This window comes from Onychomys torridus, unplaced genomic scaffold (genome assembly GCF_903995425.1).
Source record: "Onychomys torridus unplaced genomic scaffold, mOncTor1.1, whole genome shotgun sequence".
NCBI lineage: Eukaryota > Metazoa > Chordata > Mammalia > Rodentia > Cricetidae > Onychomys > Onychomys torridus.
Genome location: NW_023412870.1, coordinates 1,770,811 through 1,790,296, shown reverse-complemented (window position 1 = coordinate 1,790,296; position 19,486 = coordinate 1,770,811). Strand labels below are relative to the sequence as shown.

The 19,486-nt window shown below is 45.1% G+C and overlaps 2 protein-coding genes across 3 annotated transcripts; both read right to left on the bottom strand.

The window, feature by feature from the left end:
• Positions 1–708: 708 nt before the first annotated feature.
• On the bottom strand, positions 709–3,920 carry LOC118575987 (saoe class I histocompatibility antigen, A alpha chain-like). Of its 2 annotated transcripts, XM_036176366.1 has the most exons (6): positions 3,770–3,920; positions 3,328–3,597; positions 2,826–3,101; positions 2,050–2,325; positions 1,856–1,963; positions 709–1,003 (listed from the first exon to the last, which is right to left on the bottom strand). In XM_036176366.1, the coding sequence occupies exons 1-6, from the start codon at positions 3,831–3,833 to the stop codon at positions 999–1,001; spliced, it is 999 nt and encodes a 332-aa protein (XP_036032259.1). In that variant the 5' UTR covers positions 3,834–3,920; the 3' UTR covers positions 709–998. The 2 variants fall into 2 exon arrangements, with proteins under 2 accessions (XP_036032259.1, XP_036032260.1); XM_036176367.1 differs by lacking the exon at positions 2,050–2,325.
• A 4,372-nt stretch (positions 3,921–8,292) lies between these two features.
• LOC118575996 (patr class I histocompatibility antigen, A-2 alpha chain-like) lies at positions 8,293–10,406 on the bottom strand. The gene is made up of 5 exons (XM_036176374.1): positions 10,330–10,406; positions 9,831–10,100; positions 9,371–9,646; positions 8,521–8,796; positions 8,293–8,396 (listed from the first exon to the last, which is right to left on the bottom strand). Exons 1-5 carry the CDS (start codon positions 10,397–10,399, stop codon positions 8,293–8,295), a joined length of 996 nt encoding a protein of 331 aa, XP_036032267.1. The 5' UTR covers positions 10,400–10,406.
• Between the last annotated feature and the right edge of the window lie 9,080 nt (positions 10,407–19,486).

Genomic DNA, 19,486 nt, shown 5'->3' with positions numbered 1-19,486 from the left:
ATGAGTCATTGTTAAGATTGCTTGGGCTAAGGGGCAGGGAGAGAGCTGAGTAGACAGAAGAATGGCACAGGAACTCACGCCAGATGAAAGAAGAGTTCACTGGAAAGTCCTGGAGGAAGCTAAGAAGTGAGCCTACATGGAAGTTTGTGCCTGGAGACTACAGGGCTTTCTCAGGCCTGTGAGGCAGTGCCTGACCAAACCCCTGCTGCTAGAAAAAGGATCTAGGAGGAATGAGACAAGTCTTAGACAGGAATAAGAAACACATAAGTAAGCTGGGTGGCGGTGGCATACTCCTTTAATCCCAGCAGAGGAGGCTGTGAGTTCAAGGCTGTGATCTCTGTGAGTTCAAGGCCAGCCTGGTCTACAGAGCGAGATCCAGGACGTGCACCAAAAAAACTACATGGAGAAACCCTGTCTCAAAAAACCAAACCAAACAAACAAACAAAAGATGTAAATTGGCGGCTGAAGGTTGAAATCAGGCCTGATGCTAGGCTGTGCTGCCACATGCAGCCTTCACTGTGTATAGTCCTAACATGTAGGGTAAGGCCCAGGGCCATAGCTGGGTCCCTGTGATCAAAGGTTCAGCGGGGAGAAAGCTAGAGAAGCAAAGACCCAGATAAGTCTACAGTGGGCTGAGTACCATCCGGGCACAGCCCCTTCGATCCTTGGTCTTCTCTCCCAACCTGAAACAGACCCATACAGCAGAGGTAGATTCTGGAATGTTCAAGTTTTATTTCCTCTCCCAAGTTTGAAGCAACTTGCTGTACACTGAATCATCAACCAACCCTGGGTAAGAATTCAGTCATATCTAGATGCTCTTCTCAATAGGCAGGGATGGAGAATGCTAATCCCATTTTGCCTAAACAGACTCACATTTTGCTGACAGGAGCTCACACATGGACATATGTCAGATGCCAATTGCAGAAAGAAGTCAGGAGTTCTTCATGACAGTGTGTGTTGTGTGTGTGTTCACCTTTGTACGGCTGTGTTCCACAGTGTCATGCTGTAGAGGAAAATTCATGGAAATGCAGGTCACTGAGTAGTGGTGTGGAATAGCCCACTGCATATTTGCCCACCTGCATTCCAGACCCAGAAACCTACAGCATGGTCCTGCCCCTGCCACGCTTGTCTCTGAGTTCAGCTTCTTCTGTGTCTTAGAATTTAGGAGCCTTAAATGCCCACAGGAGATGGGGGGTTGGAATTAAGGGCTCCTGTCTACCATAAGGGTCTCAGGGCTAGCCCTTCCAAACTTATAGGTGGCCTGAATACAGCTGCCATTTCTGCTTGTAGAAAACAAAACTTGTGTTGTGAGAGGTCATGGAGGCAGCGGGGCCATGACAGCCTGAAGGAACCAGCAAATACTGGGACATGGGGAGGTATCTTGAACCTCATGCAGACCACAGGACCACAGGCTGGATAAATTAAGAGGAAGGGATTTGTGCAAGAGGACCAACTGCCCTCTTGTAGGTCAGTGTCTCCAGAGGGATCTCTGACCTGTAGGTGCTAGGAGCCAGGTCTCCGGGGCCATAGTCACCTTGGTAATAGATACTTCCTTATTTTTACATGGTTTACAAAACACTGTTAGCACACAGGACTGGGAAAGTGGTGTTCCCTTTAGTAAGACTGCAAAACGAATGGGCTTTTAATTCCCTCAAGAACAGACCACAGATGGCTCAGTGGGTAAAGGTCTTTCCTATGCAAGCCTGTTGACCTGGATTTGATCTCCAGAACCCACATAAACATAGAATAGAGGACTAACTCTACAAAGTTGTCATTTGTTACACAAACCATGGCACACATGAACACACTGATAGCATGTACATTCACAATAAAAAACAGACCCCAATCTTCTCACCTCTCCTCCTTGGTAACTTTCTCCACATCACAGCAATGACCACAGCTCCAAGGAGAACCAGGCCAGCAGAGACTCCCATGATGGGGTTTATGTGCTGAAGAGGTGGAGCTGGAAGTGAAAGGAAAGTGAGGGGCCTTGGCTCTACTCAGGGTCTCGAGGGTTCCTGTTTTCCTTGACAGCCTACCCCTCCTTACCCCATCTCAGGGTCAGGGGCTCAGACAGCCCTTCATGCTGCACATGGCACGTGTATCTCTGCTCCTCTCCAGAAGGCACCACCACAGCTGCCCACTTCTGGAAGGTTCCATCCCCAGAAGGCCTGGTCTCCACAAGTTCCATGTCCTGGGTCTGTTCCTCCCCATCCCTGTGCCAGGTCACAGAGATCTCAGCAGGGTAGAAGCCCAGGGCCCAGCACCTCAGGGTGATGTCACCTTCAGGTCTGGGATGATGGGTCACATGTGTCTTTGGGGGATCTGAGAATTTAGAGGTTCAGAGACTATTACCTTCACTGAAATAGTGGGCTCATGTGACCATCCTGAGAATGGACAGAACACTTGAGGTGGGAAAGGAGGCATAAAACCCAGGCTTCTAGGATTCCCTCTACCTTGGAAAATGCTAGAATCAGTTTGAGCCAGCCCAGGGTAAGAGGCCCCAAGTCCCTGAAAGAGACATTGGGTTCTGACCTGAGGGGAGGCTGGGTGACTCAGAAAAACGTGAACAAGTTTCCAAAGAATGGGGCAGAAAACAAAGTGAATCTCCAAATAATGTCCAAGGCCGCTGAAGGGTTGGTGCAAACTGCGCATTGGTCAGTTACTGCAGCAACGGACTTCTCCCATTCCGGGGAGCAAGACAGGGCTTCTTTAATTGTCCAGAGAGAACCCAAGAGGATTCACCCAGACTAGACCAGAAGGGAGGGAGGTGTCCACGCAGGGAGGTCTACACAGGGACCCAGGTGTTTGCTGCCACTCAATACCTGCACGTTGCAGCAACTCCTTCCCCTTCTCCAGATGGCTGCGGAGCCACTCCATGCATGTAACTTTCAGGTAGGCCCTGTGGCGCTCTGCCTCATTCCTTGCCTCATATTCGCGCTGGGTAAGCAGAGCTACCTTGTTTGCAGCAGTCCAAGAGTGGAGGTCCTCGTTCAGAGAGATGTGGTCGGCGCCATCATAAGCTGTCCTGTAGTACCCGCTGAGGAAGCGCCCATCACTGCCCATATAGCAGCCACGCATGGACTGGATGGTGTGGTACCCTGGAAGGCAAAAGTAATAAGGCCCAGAGGTCTGACCCCGCCCGCTACTCTTAGGCCCGCCCCTTGGAGGCCCACAAGCGGTTGACAGTCTTCCCCATAGACGGGTGAATTTCTCTAGCTCTGAGGAGATGCGCCCGGCAGTAGCCTTGGGTTTATGAGCCGGGTCCATTATTTGGGGGCTATCCAAGCCACACAGGGCCAAGTGGCCCATAGAGGGGTCACTCACCTGCTTCGCTCTGGTTGTAGTACCGCAGCAGGGTCCTCAGATTCTTACGGAAAATCTGCGCGTTCGCCTTAGCGATCCGAGTCTGCCGCTCCCAGTACTCTGGCCGCTTCTCCTCCATCCACGGCGCCCGCGGCTCCTCCCTAGGGGTCATCGCATCGCTGTCGAACCACACAAAGCGCGTGTCGTCCACGAACCCGAAGGCGATGAACCGCGGTTCCCTGTGTCCCGGCTGGGTCATGGCAGTGCCGAAATAACGCAGCGAGTGTGAGCCTGGAGGAAGCAAGAAGCTGACGGCGGCTCCACCTTCCTCCCAGGATCCGGAGCTTTTGTGCGGGCCCAGAGGGGAGCGGGGTCCGGATAGGAAGCAGGAGGGTCTGGCCCGGCGACGCGGGGCCGCCCCCGCCCTCCCCGCAGGGTCGTGTCCCTCCGACCCCGCACTCACCCGCGCGGGTCCGGGTCGGGGCCAGGGCGGCCGCCAGCAGCAGGAGCAGCGCGCTCGGCGCCATCGCCCAGAGATAGAGATCTGGGGAGCATTTGAGCTCTGCGCGTTTATTTTTTTGGAACCCGGAACTCGTACTGGCTTCTGCAGAAACCAGGCACCCAATGGGAGTGGGAAATACCATAGCGTCATAAGTGTCTAGGCAGAAGAATCTGTCTCCGTTTGGGAGACCAGGAAGTGAAACTTTTAGGAGAGGGGACATCTCCAGGGCTGGGTTTCTAGCCACCTGACATCCTGATCAGGGAGGGACCTGGGCCTTTATCCTTCCTCCCCCTCTTCCAGCCCCAAGAGCTTTCCTCATATTCTCTCTGACTCCATCCAGGTCAAGAGTTGTCTTGGTCCGCTGTTCTCAGACTTTCTGGTCTCAGGATCTCCAAGGGGTCTTAGGATTTAGTGAGTTTCTCCAAGGAAAACATGTTTTTGTGAGTTATATGTGTAAATAATATTAGAAACTAAAGCCTTTTTAATGTATTCCATTGATTCAGAATACTAACAAATCCATTGTGTTGACAAAATAAAATCTTACGAGAAATACTCGTTTTCCAAATGAACAGTCTGAAGTGTGGGTCTTTGCACTTCACAAGTTGGCAAGTCTTTCTCCTCATCTGTTCCAGTAGAAGAATGATGGATTTTCATATACACTTTGCACTTAACCTTGGTATTCTTGTTGAAGAATATGAAGCAAACAGCTTGCCTTACCCAAATATGTAGGCAGAATATTTTAATGCTGTTATCAGATAATTGTGGATACTCATCTTTGACACCACAGTAAAATAAAAATGTATTAATATTTATTTCGACAGGGTTCATGAATTCTACCTTGGATTTGAAGTGAAGAAGGAGTGTTGATTCTGTTTCTGGCTGTGTGGCCAGCTTCATGTGCAAATCTGTATATTACCTTAAATAAAGCGATTGCCAATAATGTACACATATGTGCATATAAACCTCCTGAAATGTTTACAGTTACTGTAATTTCACTCTAGTTTGCAGTAAGACACAGACTTCAATCTAGAGTGGGTTTAGAGAGAAAGCAGCATTTGAGATTTACATTGAACTAAGCCATTTTCCATACCTTCTATTAGGCTTTGTTCCAAGGAGGAGAAATTACATTTATCTCTCAATATTACATCTCACAAGTGAATATATATCTGGAGACCTGCTCCAGTAGCGGAGTGTTCAGAGTGTTTTTCTGATATTCTCAAGACCCTGGATTTGCACCAGAGCATTAGGCTACTGGGGGAGGACTGCCATCATCGTTCTTGCTTGGCTATGGGCCTATGTGCTGCAAGACCAACATAGCTGGTAGGATGTACACCACAAGATAGGATAATGGAGCATTTTCTCTAGATTTGCCAAATACAAACACACTAGATACTGGGAGTGTAATTCTTACCTGATAATTGTTCTTATTGTATATAGTTTTACTATGTTAGAGTCAAAACCTTCCCTTTTTATTTAGAAAAAAGGGGAGAAATGTGGGATATTTGATCACACCATGAGACACCCAGAGACTGTACTAATAAAGTTAACCTTGAATCGGGGCAGAGTCAGCTACTAGTTGTTAAGAATTAGTCATAGAGGGCTGGAGAGATGGCTCAGAGGTTAGGAGCAGTGGCTGCTCTTCCAGAGGTGCTGAGTTCAATTCCCAGCAACCACATGGTGGCTCACAACCATCATAGATACTATGGAGGAGCGAGGATACGGATAAAAAGGCACAGGAAGGAGTAGAGAGGGATATGGAGATTCATGGGCTTTTTGTCAGACCATTTTTGGTCTGGAAAGTGTGGAGAGAAGGTCAGCAGGTTGCTCCTCCTCCACCACTTCTTTGATTTATCGGGTTTTCACCCCAATATCTGACTCCTGAGTTTTTATTGGTAATAGAACAACTAGGGTAATATAACATGGCTCAGTTGTTAAATGCACTTGTTACTCCTGCAGAAGATCTGAGTTTGATTCCCAACAACCACATGGAGATCTGATGCTCTTTCTGACCTTTTGGGGACACCAAACACTCACATAATATGCAGACATTCATGCAAGCAAAACACTCACACACATTAAATATGTAAATCTCTTAAAAATAAGAAAGAGAATTAAGGCACTGGAGCAAGTCATGCATAGAATGAGCAATTATTTTGAACAATTTTTCATTTTATGTATATGGGTGTTTTGCCTGCATGCATGTCTTTGCACCACATGTGTTCAGTGCCTGAGGGTTGTTAGCTACTATGTGGGTGCTGGGAATTGAACCCAGTCCTCTAGAAGAGTCATCAATGTTCTTAATCACTGAGACATCCCTCCAGCTCAAGAATCAGCAATTCTTACCATATTTTGAATCCAGAATGTTCTGCTTAAAAAGGTTATCTCAGCCGGGGGGTGGTGGGGCACGCCTTTAATCCAGCACTCGGGAGGCAGAGACAGGTGGATCTCTGTGAGTTCGAGGCCAGCCTGGTCTCCAGAGCTAGTCCAGGACAGACTCCAAAGCTACAGAGAAACCCTGTCTTGAAAAAAAAAAAAAAGATTTTCTCCTCTGCATATCACTTCAGAGCCAGTTCGCCTCAGTTTAGTCTTGGAAGGTCTTGAGGCAAAAGGTGTGACTCAGGGCACAAGTGGATGTCTTCCTGGAAATCGATGTGTTGTTCCATCTGACCCAAGAATGGGGTATGGATGGCTCTACGGGATCTTTGGCACAGGAGTGGTCATTAAACACTATGTAGGTTTAATGTATGTACAGAAGCCTCAGCAGTTAAGAGCACTGGGTTTGATTCCAGAGGACCTGTGTTTGGTTCTTAATAGCTCCGTAAGATTTCACAGCTGTCTGTAACCCCAGTTCCAGGGGACCTACGGCCCTCTTCTGGCATCCATGGATACTAGGCATGCAAGTGGTGCACAGACAGGCACACATGCAGGTAAAACACCCATAAAAATTAAAAAAAAAACTATGTTGGTCTTTGGCTAGTGAACGTGAAGGAACATAGGTAACATGCAAATCAAAAGAGCAGAGTGGAGCAGCTCAGTGGCCAACCCTGCTTCAGGGAGTCCTTGGTCACCGGCAGGAACAATGGCAGTAGCAGTTGGATGTAGGGTAGAGACAGCTTCATGCTGCATGTGTAGCAGCCAGGGAGTTTTGTTCAGAGACCTCTATTCAGGCGAAGATAAGTTTCTTTTTCTTTTTTCTTTTTTTGATAAGTTTCTTAACTTGAGAAAAAAAAGAATTTAAGAACTACCATTATGAAGCAAAGTTCAAGTTTATTAGGAGGAGGCATTAACAGATTTAAACATGAAAAGAAAGGGAGGCACATGGAGAAGGACAGAGAAGATTGAAAGATGGATTCCAGCTTCGCAAGGCTGAGCTACTGTCTCAGTCTTTGTGCTCTGGTGGTGTTTACCCATTAAGCAAACCATGGGAAGAGTTTACTGAACAAAATTACCAAAATATCCACGTCCTTCATTTCAAGAAAGAAGAATAAATATATAGCTCATTGGAAACTAAAGTTCAGTCTCTAATGGAAGTTTCCCAAGGCCTGCCTGTCCTAGATCAGGAGAGATGACTGGGGAAGGCACACATGTCAGTATGGAGAGGAGTCATGCTCAGGTCTGGGCTGAACTCACTTCCTTATGCCATGCTGACAGGAGACAGACACTGGACACAGTTAGATGCCAGTGGCAGAAAGAAAAGTCAGGAGCTTTTGAAGTCACACAAGGTAGGTGTCTCATACTACAGAAGAAAATAAGAACAAATTCTGAGTGAAGATTGTGATACTGAACAGGCAACCATACTGACGAAAAAAAAAGATCAGTATAGAGAGTCACCACTGCTCAGCAATGATTTCTCTGAATACTTCCTATCCTCCTGGGAGAGATGCATCAGATCCCTGAGCACTGTTCTTGGCTAGGGCAGTACAGAATAAGACCTGTCAAGAGCCCACAGCAACAGGGCCAAGAGAGAAATGTGTGAGCCCCCTCCCTCCCAGTGGCCATCTGTCTACCCTTACAAGGGTCTCAGGAACCACCTTCCACTTAATTATTGGCAGCCAAATTACAGACGCCTCTTTCCCACCTGTGGGAAGAATCAACCACGGAGAGACCAGGAAGCAGTAAAGTCACAAGAGAGGGAGGAAATTTCTAGTCTAAACCCCAGGGAAGTTTCTAGAACTGTGACCTCAGCTCTGTGGAAGGAAGAGGAAACACAAAAGAAGACTGTACATAAAGAAGACCAATTGGCCTTCTGTAGGTTTGTTCTCAGTAGGGACCTTTTCTGTGACATCTGTCTGGGGGGGATCAGAATCAAGTCTCCATCAAGAGGATGGAGAGTCTATCCACTATTTCCTTTATGCTTTACAATAGAGTTAGTCAGCACAGAGGTGTGTGGATACCTCCTTCCTCTTATGGGGCAGGGTACATTTACAGCTTGGGCTTGAAATCACTAGGGAGATAGGAACTCAAACCCCGCCCCTTGCTTACCTTTATTTCTTCCATATCAGAAAAATCATCACGGCTCCTATAACCAAAGCTCCAAAAACCAAGCCAATAAGAATTGCCATGAGGAAGATGATTGGCTGAGGAGGCTCTGATGAGGGAGAGGAAGGAAGAGTGAGGACTCTCTGACTCTGGCTCTCAACCCTGATTCTGCTCTGGTTCTAAAGGGCTCACACTTCCCCTGACAACCGTACTCATTCACACCCACTCCTTACCCCATCTCAGAGTGAGGGGCTCAGGTAACCCTTCATGGTTCACATGGCATGTGTATCTCAGCTCCTCTCCAGAGAGAACCACCACAGCTGACCACTTCTGGAAGGTTCCATCCCCTGCAGGCCTGGTCTCTCCCAGCTCCACATCATGGGTGTGGTTGTTCCCATCCCTCTGCCAGGTCAGGGTGATCTCAGCCGGGTAGAAGCCCAAGGCCCAGCACCTCAGGGTGACATTCCCTCCAGGTCTTACTTGATGGGTCACATATGTTTGAGGAGGGTCTGAGGGGAACAAAATTCAGGCATTTTGCATTCCTCCTGGGCGTTGAGCAGTGCTTGTGTGACTGAGCATCCCAGGAAAGGATGGGAGAGGTGGATAAGGGAGGGGAGCAGACTTCCACACAGCAGCCTAAACTCAGGATCTGGATGATGTAATCCTTGGGAAATTTCAGAAAGATCACGAGCCAGCATAGAGCAGGAGATTCTGAATCTCCCTCTAGGTAAATAGACTTCTGGTTCTGACTGAGCAGGATCTGAGAGACTCAGCAACCCTGGAGTCAGACATCCAATGCCATTATGCATGGATAGTGAACAGGTCTGAGAGAGGCCATGATTCACAATGCAGATATGGAAGGGAACTGTTGCTTAATTGACACACTGGACTATCCTGGGAGAAGGGTGAATCCTCTGGAGAGTTTCTTTCTCTCTCATGTTGAGCCAGGAAACTCAGGAGCATTCTTTCCCCCTTTGATGCAAGACAGTGTAAAGTATTCCAGCTGCTCCCTGCTAAGAAGGAGGCCTCAGGAGACAGGAATTCTAATCTCAGAAGGAGTTGGCAAATGGCTACCTCTCTTACCAGAGCGCAGCAATGTCTCCTTCCCAAGGTCCAGGCATCTGCGAAGTATTTCCACACACTCCCCCTGCAGGTAAGTCTTCCAGTTCGCTGCCATACCGTCCTCCTTCCAGCTTTGCACTATGAGTTGAGCTGCCTTGCCTTCTGCAGTCCAAGAGCTCAGGTCCTCATTCAAGGTGATGTAATCGTGGCCATAGTAGGTGAACCGATAGTGACCGCCCAGGAAGCTCCCGTTATTATCCACGTTGCAGCCAAGCGCCTTCTGTAGGGTGTGATATTCTGCCCCACCCCCATTCAGCTACCAGTCACTGCTGCTTCTTCCCTCCTGGGATTTTGTCCCAAACTAACCCCCTATCAGGTCATAGTCCCTGTGTGGCTTAATCTCGGACCTGGGGACCTGGAGCGAATTGGGCAGGACCATGAGGGCATGGAGGGGTCTGACCTTAGATCTGGGATCACTCACCGTCTTTACTGTGTTTGTAGTACTTCATCAGGACCCGAAGAAACTTTCGGTCATTCTGTGACTTGTGCAAGGCTTCCTCTGTTTCTTTCTCCCAATACTCAGGCGGCTCCTGCTCCATCCACGGAGCCCGCGGTTGCATCCTTGCGGTCGCTGCGTTGCTGTCGAATCCCTTAAACTGTGTGGTGTCCACATAGCAGACATGGATGAATCGGGGCTCCCAGATGTCCGGCCCATAAACCAAGGTGTCCAAAAGCTGCAGCCAGTGTGAGCCTGGGGATGATTCACATTGAGATCCTGACCTTTCTGTCTGGACCCAGGGCAGGTTGGTGGGCTGGGGAGGGAGCAGAGCTGGGGTGGTGAAGGGAGAGGGGCCCGGGTCGTCCAGCTGGGGGAAGCAGGGACAGTCTGGTTAGGCGATGGAGGAGATGCAGAGACAGGGATTCCCAGTGCTGCACTCTGCTCCCCCAAAAGGCCATTTCCCTCCAGGCCCCACACCCACCTACACAGTTCTGGGTCAGTGTCAAGGCCACCAGCAGGAGCAAGAGGGCGTAGGGTCGAGGTGTCCTCATCCTTGGAGATGAGTGGTGTCTCAGACAGGACTGGTATCTCCCCACTTTGTAACTCTGATGTAGAGGAGGCAGACTGGCTTCTCTAAGAATTCCCAAAGGTGGTGACGTAGATCTGGTGGGATGGGTCATGGAGAGATGAACTTTTGGAAAATAAATATCTAGGGCCTTGCTTTCCCACTTTGGACCCAGTTCTGTGGCCTGGTATCCTGGGATCAATGTCTGAACACAAGTTGCCTTACCCTGATCCCTGTCCTGGTCACAACATCCCTGAGTTTTGTTATGAAAATCTCTACACGCTTCAATAATGATTGTGCTCCTGTGGGTTATATCAATCCATATTTACCATGTTAGAAACTAATATATCTACATCTGATTCAGTGTAGATATTAATAGCTAATTTCATGTAAGCAGAATAAAAAGAGAAAGAACTGTTTTCCCAAATGAAATGATGCGGTGAGAAGATCTATTTGGATATTTAACACTTCTGGGAGTCCTTATCTTCATCTTTCCCACTACAGATCGTGTGGATTTTGTGTCTCCTTTTTTTTAACAGTTTTGTTTTATTTGAGTGGCAGAGACATGCAGTTTCACAGACATAGTGTAGGAGTAACAATTTTAAGATTTGGATTTATTTTATGTATTTTTGTGTGTCTCTGTGTGTATGCAAGGAGTGTGAACCCCTGAGACCTAGAAGAGGAACTGGGAAACCCTGGAGCTGGAGTTTCAGGAACCTGTGGACTGCCAGGCTCCAGTGCTGGGAAATCAACTCAGGTCCTCTGCAGGAGCAGCAAGGGCTCTTCACAGCTGAGACCTCACTCCAGGCTCAGCAGAAATATTTTCCTTAACATCTCCAAATAATTTTAGTTTTCTTTTGAGACAGGGTCTTAGTAGCCCTGGCTGGCCTGGAGGTGGCTATGTAGACCAGGATGACCTAGAACTCAAGTTATCAAAAACTCAGTCTTTAATATGGCCACACATTTCATAGAAAGCTTTGGGAACTTTAAGTGCTCAAATCACTAATGTTAAATTGAGAGCTTAGATTTTTTATCTTTGTTGGAGTCAACTGGGGAAGAGGTTGGTGGGTGATGAATTGACTTTTATACTTTTAGAACAAGACAATACACCTCTAACTATATTGCAAAGAGTGCAGAGAGGGCAGGAAGAAGAGCTCGGCCAGCTGTGATGTGGCAGCGGATGCAGGTGCAACATTTTAAGAAACAGTTGTCTAGTTAGGCAGTTTTTATTTTCAGCTTTCTGGAACAAGATCCACTCCATGTGAATGAAGAGAGTCTGGATTAGCTGGTGCACAGTTCTGTGAAGTTAGCAAGAACCTCTGTTCACGTCATTTCCAGTGATGCATCTGAGTTCAGGCCTGGGGATGCTGGTCGACTTGGCTGGAGGTAAAGTTTTCCATTAGGGGGCTTGGGACAAGGTTTTGGAGAGTCCCTAGTGAGAACCTGTTTTCTGATCTCTTATTTATGACCTTCCCACTGCTACTGGCAAAAGTTAGTCAGTGGATCATCTAGAGCAGTGGTTCTCAACCTTCCTAATGCTGTGACCCTTTAATACAGTTCATCGCATTATAGTGCCCCCCACCATAAAACTATTTTCCTTGTTAATTCATAACTGTAATTTTGCTATTGTTATAAATTGCAATATAAATATTTTTGGAGGTAGAAATTTGTCAAAGGGCTCTTGATCCACAGGTTGAGAACTGCTAATCTAGAGGGATATGGTTAGGTCATTGTTGAGAATGTGGTCATATTTAAGTATGTGAGTCTATGGAATTCTAATTTCTCTTTGATTCTATTAAATTGGCATGGATTCCATGAACATGAGGCTATTACACTTCCAAACTGTAGCATGAATCTTAACAGGTCATATTAATAAAATCAAACCTGAGGCCAGGTATTGGGGTGAATGCTGGAAGATCAGAGAAGCAGAACAAGCCACATCTACATCACCTCGCCAGTTCCTCAGCTGAACCTGTTTCCTCAGTCTGGAATCCTCTGTGTCCTCATTCAGAATGAATCTCAGCTGAACTGATGCTCCAAAGCCTAAAAGCTTAACCAGCCAAATGCTTCTAGTTTCTGGTCCTCACACCTTATATACCTTTCTGTTTTCTACCCTCACTCTCTGGGATTAAAGGCATGAGTCACCATGCTTGGCTGTATCCTTGAACAGATGGATTTCTGCCTCTGAAATGCTAGGATTAAAGGTGTGTGCTACCTCTGCCTATCCTCTATGTTTAATATTGTGGCTGTTCTGTCTCTGACCCCAGATAAGTTTATTAGGGTGCACAATATTTTGGGGAACACAATACCACCACATTTCCCCTTTTTGTCTAAAATTTAAAAAAGTTTATAACTAATACAAGAAAAACTATCCAATAAGTATATACAATATATACAGTCAAGAATTACATTAACAATGTCTAGTCCATTAACATTTGACAGATTCAGATAAAAACTCCATTATATATATTAACAATGTCCAGTCCAGTAACATTTGATAAACTTAGACAAAGAAATTTTCATTACTTATTCTATTTAAAACAAGTAGTTCCTTTCTAAATGTAGATTTAATAATTTACCTTTTTATCTTATCATATCTATATTCTATCTTTTTTCTTTTCATAATAGATCCAGTAGTCTACCTTTTGTCATTTTTATATCTTCCCCTTTTTCTTTTTACAGTAGATTCAGTGATCTACCCATTTATCCTATTATTCTTTATCGTTTTTTCTCAGAGTAAATTCATATCTACTTCATATCTATATTCTCTTTTTCCTTTTTCTTTTTTTCAAACAAAACCTCTGAATATAATCTCCTTGTTCAGTTTTTTCCTGACCATTAACAATTATCCATAAGCCATTGAACGATCAAAACACACCCACCGCACCTCTTGGGAATATGGGTGTCGTTTTCTTAAAATTACTTCCTGCTTTCTGGGGGTGAAGACATCTTTAGGGGAATCCTGAAAAGAAAATCTTTTGGGTTAATTGTCAAGTCCTAAGAGAGTTAGCTGTATCATTTATTTGTCCAGTCTCTGCACAATGGGAAAATGCAGGGCTTATTTCAAGTCCTTGAAGATTTCAAAGTCTCTGTTAGGCGTGGTCATGGTTCCCTTTAGATATTTATTTATTTATTTATTTATTTATTTATTTATTTATTTGCTTGTTTGTTTGTTTGTTTATTTATTTATTTATTTGTTTGTTTGTTTGTTTGTTTATTTATTTGTGCCTCCTCCTCTGTGGTTTGGAGCAAACACAGTCTGATAAATGTCTGTTTCTTGGGACCATGAATGTTCTTCTCTAGAAGAGAACATCTTCACAGCAATTTCTCCCCACCATTTGTCTTGCCAAACTTTTCCAAACACGATGGTCCTGGCAATTCTTCTCTGAACAAGTAGCGGTAAACCCTTTGTCCCAGGTAGCAGCATCAACACAGTCACCAACACGATGAGAAGAAGCCTGCAACTCGGAGCAGCAGCCACTGCCTACATGTTTGTGGCTTGGCCCTGGCTGAAGCTTCTCCTAGGTTGGCCTCAAACTCGGGATCCTCCTGCCTCTGCCTTCTTCAGTAAATCCTACCGGTGTGTGTCACAACTGGCGGAATGTAGCTCAGGTCTGTAGTTAGAGTTTTCCTGCCTGGCTCATAGTCAGGACAAATCTCTCTTACCCGCCAGTCCCATAGTCGCTCAGACTCAACCAAGAAAGCATACAGAAACTTATATTGTTTACAAACTGTATGGCCGTGGCAGGCTTCTTGTTATCTGTTTCTTCTATCTTAAATTAACCCATTTCTGTTAGTCTATACTTTGTCACATGGCTTGTGGCTTACCAGTGTCTTTACATGTTGCTTTTCATGGCGGCGGCTGGTGATGTCTCTCTCCAGTCTTCTACTTCCCAGAATTTTCTTTTCTCTTGTCCCGCCTATACTTCCTGTCTGGCCACTGGCCAATCAGAACTTTATTTACACAGAGCGATATCCACAGCACTTCCCCTTTTCTTTTTTTTTTTTTTAGGAAGGTTTTAACTTTTACATAGTATAATTACATATAACAAAACAATTATCAAGCAAGAATTACAGTTACAATATTAAAGAAGACATCCTATCTATTTTATATTTATGAGTCTAAGGTTTTATATCTAACTTATCTTTTATCATAATTGAGGAAATTATAACTATCTAGTCTTTAACCACATCAAAGACCTCAGAAGGATATAATATTACCTGAGAACCGGGAGAAGGATGTAAGCTACTTTCGGGAGTCTTGCAGGGTAGACAGAGACAGCTGGCAGCCTGGACAGTCACCTAATGTTCCTTTGTAATGTTGGGGCATTTGTCTTCAGCCCACAGAGTCTCTCAGTCTCTCGGTCACTTCTCTCAGTGTCCTGTAGAATGTCTGGCAGTTTCCTCTGTGAAGCAGGAACCTGAAGGACCATTTTGTCAAGCAAAGTTTAGTGGTCACCTTTTTATGGGTCCTGCATGTCCAGTTGATCAAGCAGTCCAGGCAAGAACAGTTTCTTGCCCAAATGGCTATCTTTGCCAAGGTGAAGATAAATTTCATATGAAGTGTCTTTATGCCCATCCTCCTCTCTGAAGTAAATTGGTGCTGCCAGGAGCAGACATGTCTCACTGTCCAGAAAGTCTAAATTTTAAAAGTATTTTAAATGCCATATTCTGTAGGTCTTTGAAGTATTTGAAGATTACCTATCTGTCTGAAATATCTCTATGTATACCTAGAAGACTTAACTAACATGGCTACGAGTACGATTATCATAGATGACTAATTATCAATCTATTTTTAATTATCCATTTCAATTTAAAATGAGCTGTACAAACATAATACCTTAAACAAGAGTAGAAATATACACATAGTATAACAAAATTAACTTTAAGTTTGTATCAATAGACTAAAGTCTATACCAATGTAAAACATTTTAAACAAGTTGTTGCTCTTTAGAAGTAAGTTCCCTAATCTACCCTTTTATCCTATTATATCTATATCATATCCCCTTTTCTTCTTTAGAAAGAGATCGTGTTTATAATCAATCTACTTTAAAGAAAAATATTGGTTTTTCTCTGTCCCACACCAGAGGGCTCTTCTGATTTGGGACATAAGAATCTCTTAACCTTTTCTTTTAGCAATATGTCTGGGTTTAGAGAAGGAGTGAGCCAATTCCATCTCCAAAGCCAGCTTGATAATTTTGGGAATGTGGGCGTAGTTTTTCTTACTACTTTCTGTTGGAGTGGGGTGCTGCATCTTATGGGGACACAAAGAAAATTTTAGGATTATGGAGTAGTCCATTAGGGTGAACCTCTGAGCCAGTTGCCTTGAAACCGATCTGGATGTTGGATCATCTGGGCCATGGTGTCATTGGAGACCTTTCAGGTGGTCTTGGCTGATCAAACCTGATGTATCTTAATCTGGAACAAATCCATAGCCTCTGGCTTTCTGTGGAAACAAAAGCAGAGACTCCTTTCCAAAGCAACATATCCTTATATCCAAATTTCAAAGTCAAGGTACCTTTAAAATTTACATATTTGTTTAACTTAACAGCTTTTACGATCAAATCTTTTTCTGTAGTTAAAAATCCCAAAGACAAGACAAACCAGATTTTCTGTGTAATATCCATCTTTGTAAGACTGAAACGCTGCTGTGGCTGCTGGCTCCGCCCACCTCAGCTTTCCAACATGGCGGTGGTACAGTTTACTGCCAGCTCTGGGTCTGGAGCCATGTGTACGATCAACTATCAGAAGCAGTTCTATCAAAGCAGTGCATAGCCTAGAAATCTTTTCTTTTAACTGGCAAAGGCTAAATCCATCATGCAGCAGAGCAAAGTGCTGCTTGTAGATTCCTCATTCCTGCTACACTGCAGGTCAGACGTACACGCCAGGAACCCGCCAGGAACCCGCCATAGTAGCTCAAACCGGCAGGCTGCCATTAACTTGAGAGAGACAATTAGGAAGCTGTTTTTAGCTCTGTCTTAGAATCTTTTTTCTCAGGTTTTAGGTGGAAACTTTTGCCCCACATTGGGCGCCATTTGTAGTTAGAGTTTTCCTGCCTGGCCCACAGTCAGGACAAATCTCTCTTACCCGCCAGTCCCATAGTCGCTCAGACTCAACCAAGAAAGCATACAGAAACTTATATTGTTTACAAACTGTATGGCCGTGGCAGGCTTCTTGTTATCTGTTTCTTCTATCTTAAATTAACCCATTTCTGTTAGTCTATACTTTGTCACATGGCTTGTGGCTTACCAGTGTCTTTACATGTTGCTTTTCATGGCGGCGGCTGGTGATGTCTCTCTCCAGTCTTCTACTTCCCAGAATTTTCTTTTCTCTTGTCCCGCCTATACTTCCTGTCTGGCCACTGGCCAATCAAAACTTTATTTACATTGAGCGATATCCACAGCACAGGTCTGAGCTGGAGCCTTCAAGGCCACAGGCGAGGCTTTTTCATGAATTCGTACCACGAATGTTGGGCGCCAAATGTAGCAGGAATCTTAAAAGTTCTTATTAATAAAAGCAAACTCAGGTATTGTTTTATTTTATTGTTTGTATTAAAAATATTTTTGCCTGGCTGTGGTGGTGCACGCCTTTAATCCCAGCACTCGGTGGATCTCTGTGAGTTTGAGGCCAGCCTGGGCTACCAAGTGAGTCCCAGGAAATGTGCAAAGCTACACAGAGAAACCCTGTCTTGAAAAACCAAAAAAAAAAAAAAAAATTTTTTTTTTTTCTAATAGTGTATTAACAGAATCCTTCTAATGCAGCAGGGCAGGATGGGGCATGTGGTTTTCCCAGCACCTGGGAAGCAGAGGAATGCAAGGCCTTTCTGAGCTAGATTCTTTTTTTGAAAGAACAAAAACAAAAATTCACATAGTAATTTTACACTTCCTGTCTACAAATCTCATCTGATAAGTTACTGTAATCTTTTATAGACAAGGATAAATAGACATGCTTTAGAGTGTCTCAGATGAGCTAAGTGTCATGCCACACCCAAGTAAAGCCAGCACTTCGGAGATGAGGCAAGGGGATCAGGAGTTCAAGAGTGTGAAGACCTATGATGGAGGAGGAAACACATGCAGTCTGATAGAATCTCCAGATAATGAACTAGAGAAAGTTGGACAACATATCAGAAGAGATGAGTGATGGCCAGAAATCTCTAGCTTATTAGCAAAGAAATATAGGAAGCATTATAGAACAGAACAGGGGAAAAGTCCTGCATGTACTTAAATTAAACCTCACATCATGATCCTAAAGATCAACTTGGTGGGTAGCAAGTGTGTGTGTGTGTGTGTCTGACCTCTTAGTTCCTCTTCCCTGTCCCCAAATTTCCTTTCTTTGCTTTACTCTGTTCTTAACCCTTCAATAGGCTTATTGTAGGGGTTGGGGATTTAGCTCAGTGGTAGAGTGCTTGCCTAGCAAGCACAAGGCCCTGGGTTCGATCCTCAGCTACAAACACACACACACACACACACACACACACACACACACACACACACAAAGGCTTATTGTAAATGGGTGGTTAAGACTAGCTTATTAGGGCTGTCAGAAACCAGGTTTTGACCCCAAAGAATTCTGTTGACAATACCACGAAGAGTCTTGTGTTCAGGTGCCTTCATGTGGAACAATGACAGAAACACCCCCTGCTGCTGTCAGAGACAGGGAACACAACACGCAAAGGAGAGGGACACCAGACGTATGCAGTACTGAGGACAGTCTAACTCTGGGCTGGAACACACAGGAACACGTGAAAAATCTGCCAGGAATTAGCCGGGGTGATTTGGATTAAAAACTATCAGAAGTAGTGAGTGATGGCTAGAATCCTGTATCTTATCAGCAAAATATAAAAGGAAACCTAACAAAACAGAAGGAAGAAGTCCTGAGTTCATGAAGGAGGCGTTGGTGGGTGGGCTTTGTTCTTCTAGTAGAAGGCACCAGAGCTATGGGAAAGACAGAAGGCCCCTGGGAATATCCATTGCTCTCTCAGTAACAGATATTTTAAGGTGGGAGAGAGGCACAAGGGAGGCAAAAGTTGCAAGCATCCATAGCAGGAGGGATCCTGGAAAACTATCTCCCCTCAGTCCCCAACTAGAGCAGTATCCAAGTGCTGTTTTTCTGAAGACTTCTGCTGAGCTGGTGGCTGTTTAGCCTCAGACCCTCCAGTAACAACACCCTTGGGACAGTCAGAGTCCGTGCATGGGAGTATGTACTGAAACCTGGCAGGGTTCCCATACACAGTAAGGTAGAAACTTTGAATCAGACCATGTAGAATTCAGTGTGGTAGAAATCTGGTCAGAACCAGAGTCTGCACAGACCATTCACACAGGTGCCAAGTGTGTGCACGTCAGGAAGGTCTCACAGAGGCCAGGTCAGTATTCAGACTGCCAAGGGCATGGCTAGAGTGTGAGACCCAACCCATGAGAGACTGCCTAGTATGGACTAGTGTGCCTGGTGATGTGGACTGCCACATCACATCTTCGGTGATGTGAAACTGCAAAGGATTGTGCAGGGATGCAGCAGATATCTAGGAACCCAGGAAGGAATACCAAGGGCATCAAGGCTACAAGTAGCAAGCAGGAGAGACTGTACTCAGACTTTGTATCCTGCACAGCTCTCTCTCTCCTTCTCTATTTATGATGCACTCGGTTTCACACTGCCGCCGTATTGTCTCCAAAGGCAATGCATTTAGTGCAGCAAACACAGATTCTATAAGGTTATTGAACGTCATTTTCTCTATAGACTTTACTCATTTTTAGTACATGAATCAATCATCCACCCTGGCAAGAAACTGCAAAAACCATATACACATCCTTCCTTTCAAGAAGGAAGTATGGAGTTCACTGTAGTTCAGTGAAATCTAAAGTTCAGTAAATGATGGAGATTTCTAAGCTAGCCTCTGCTGAAAGAGAGGGATGGCTGAGAAACAGAGGCTCATTGTAGGGAGAGCTCAGTGCTCTGGGCTGGACATTGTGCTGATGGGAGACAGATACTCAGAGTCTGATGCCAACTGCAGAATGAAAAGCCAGGAGCTCTTGAAGGAACAGTGGGGAAGGGAGAACCAGAACAAATCCTCTATGGT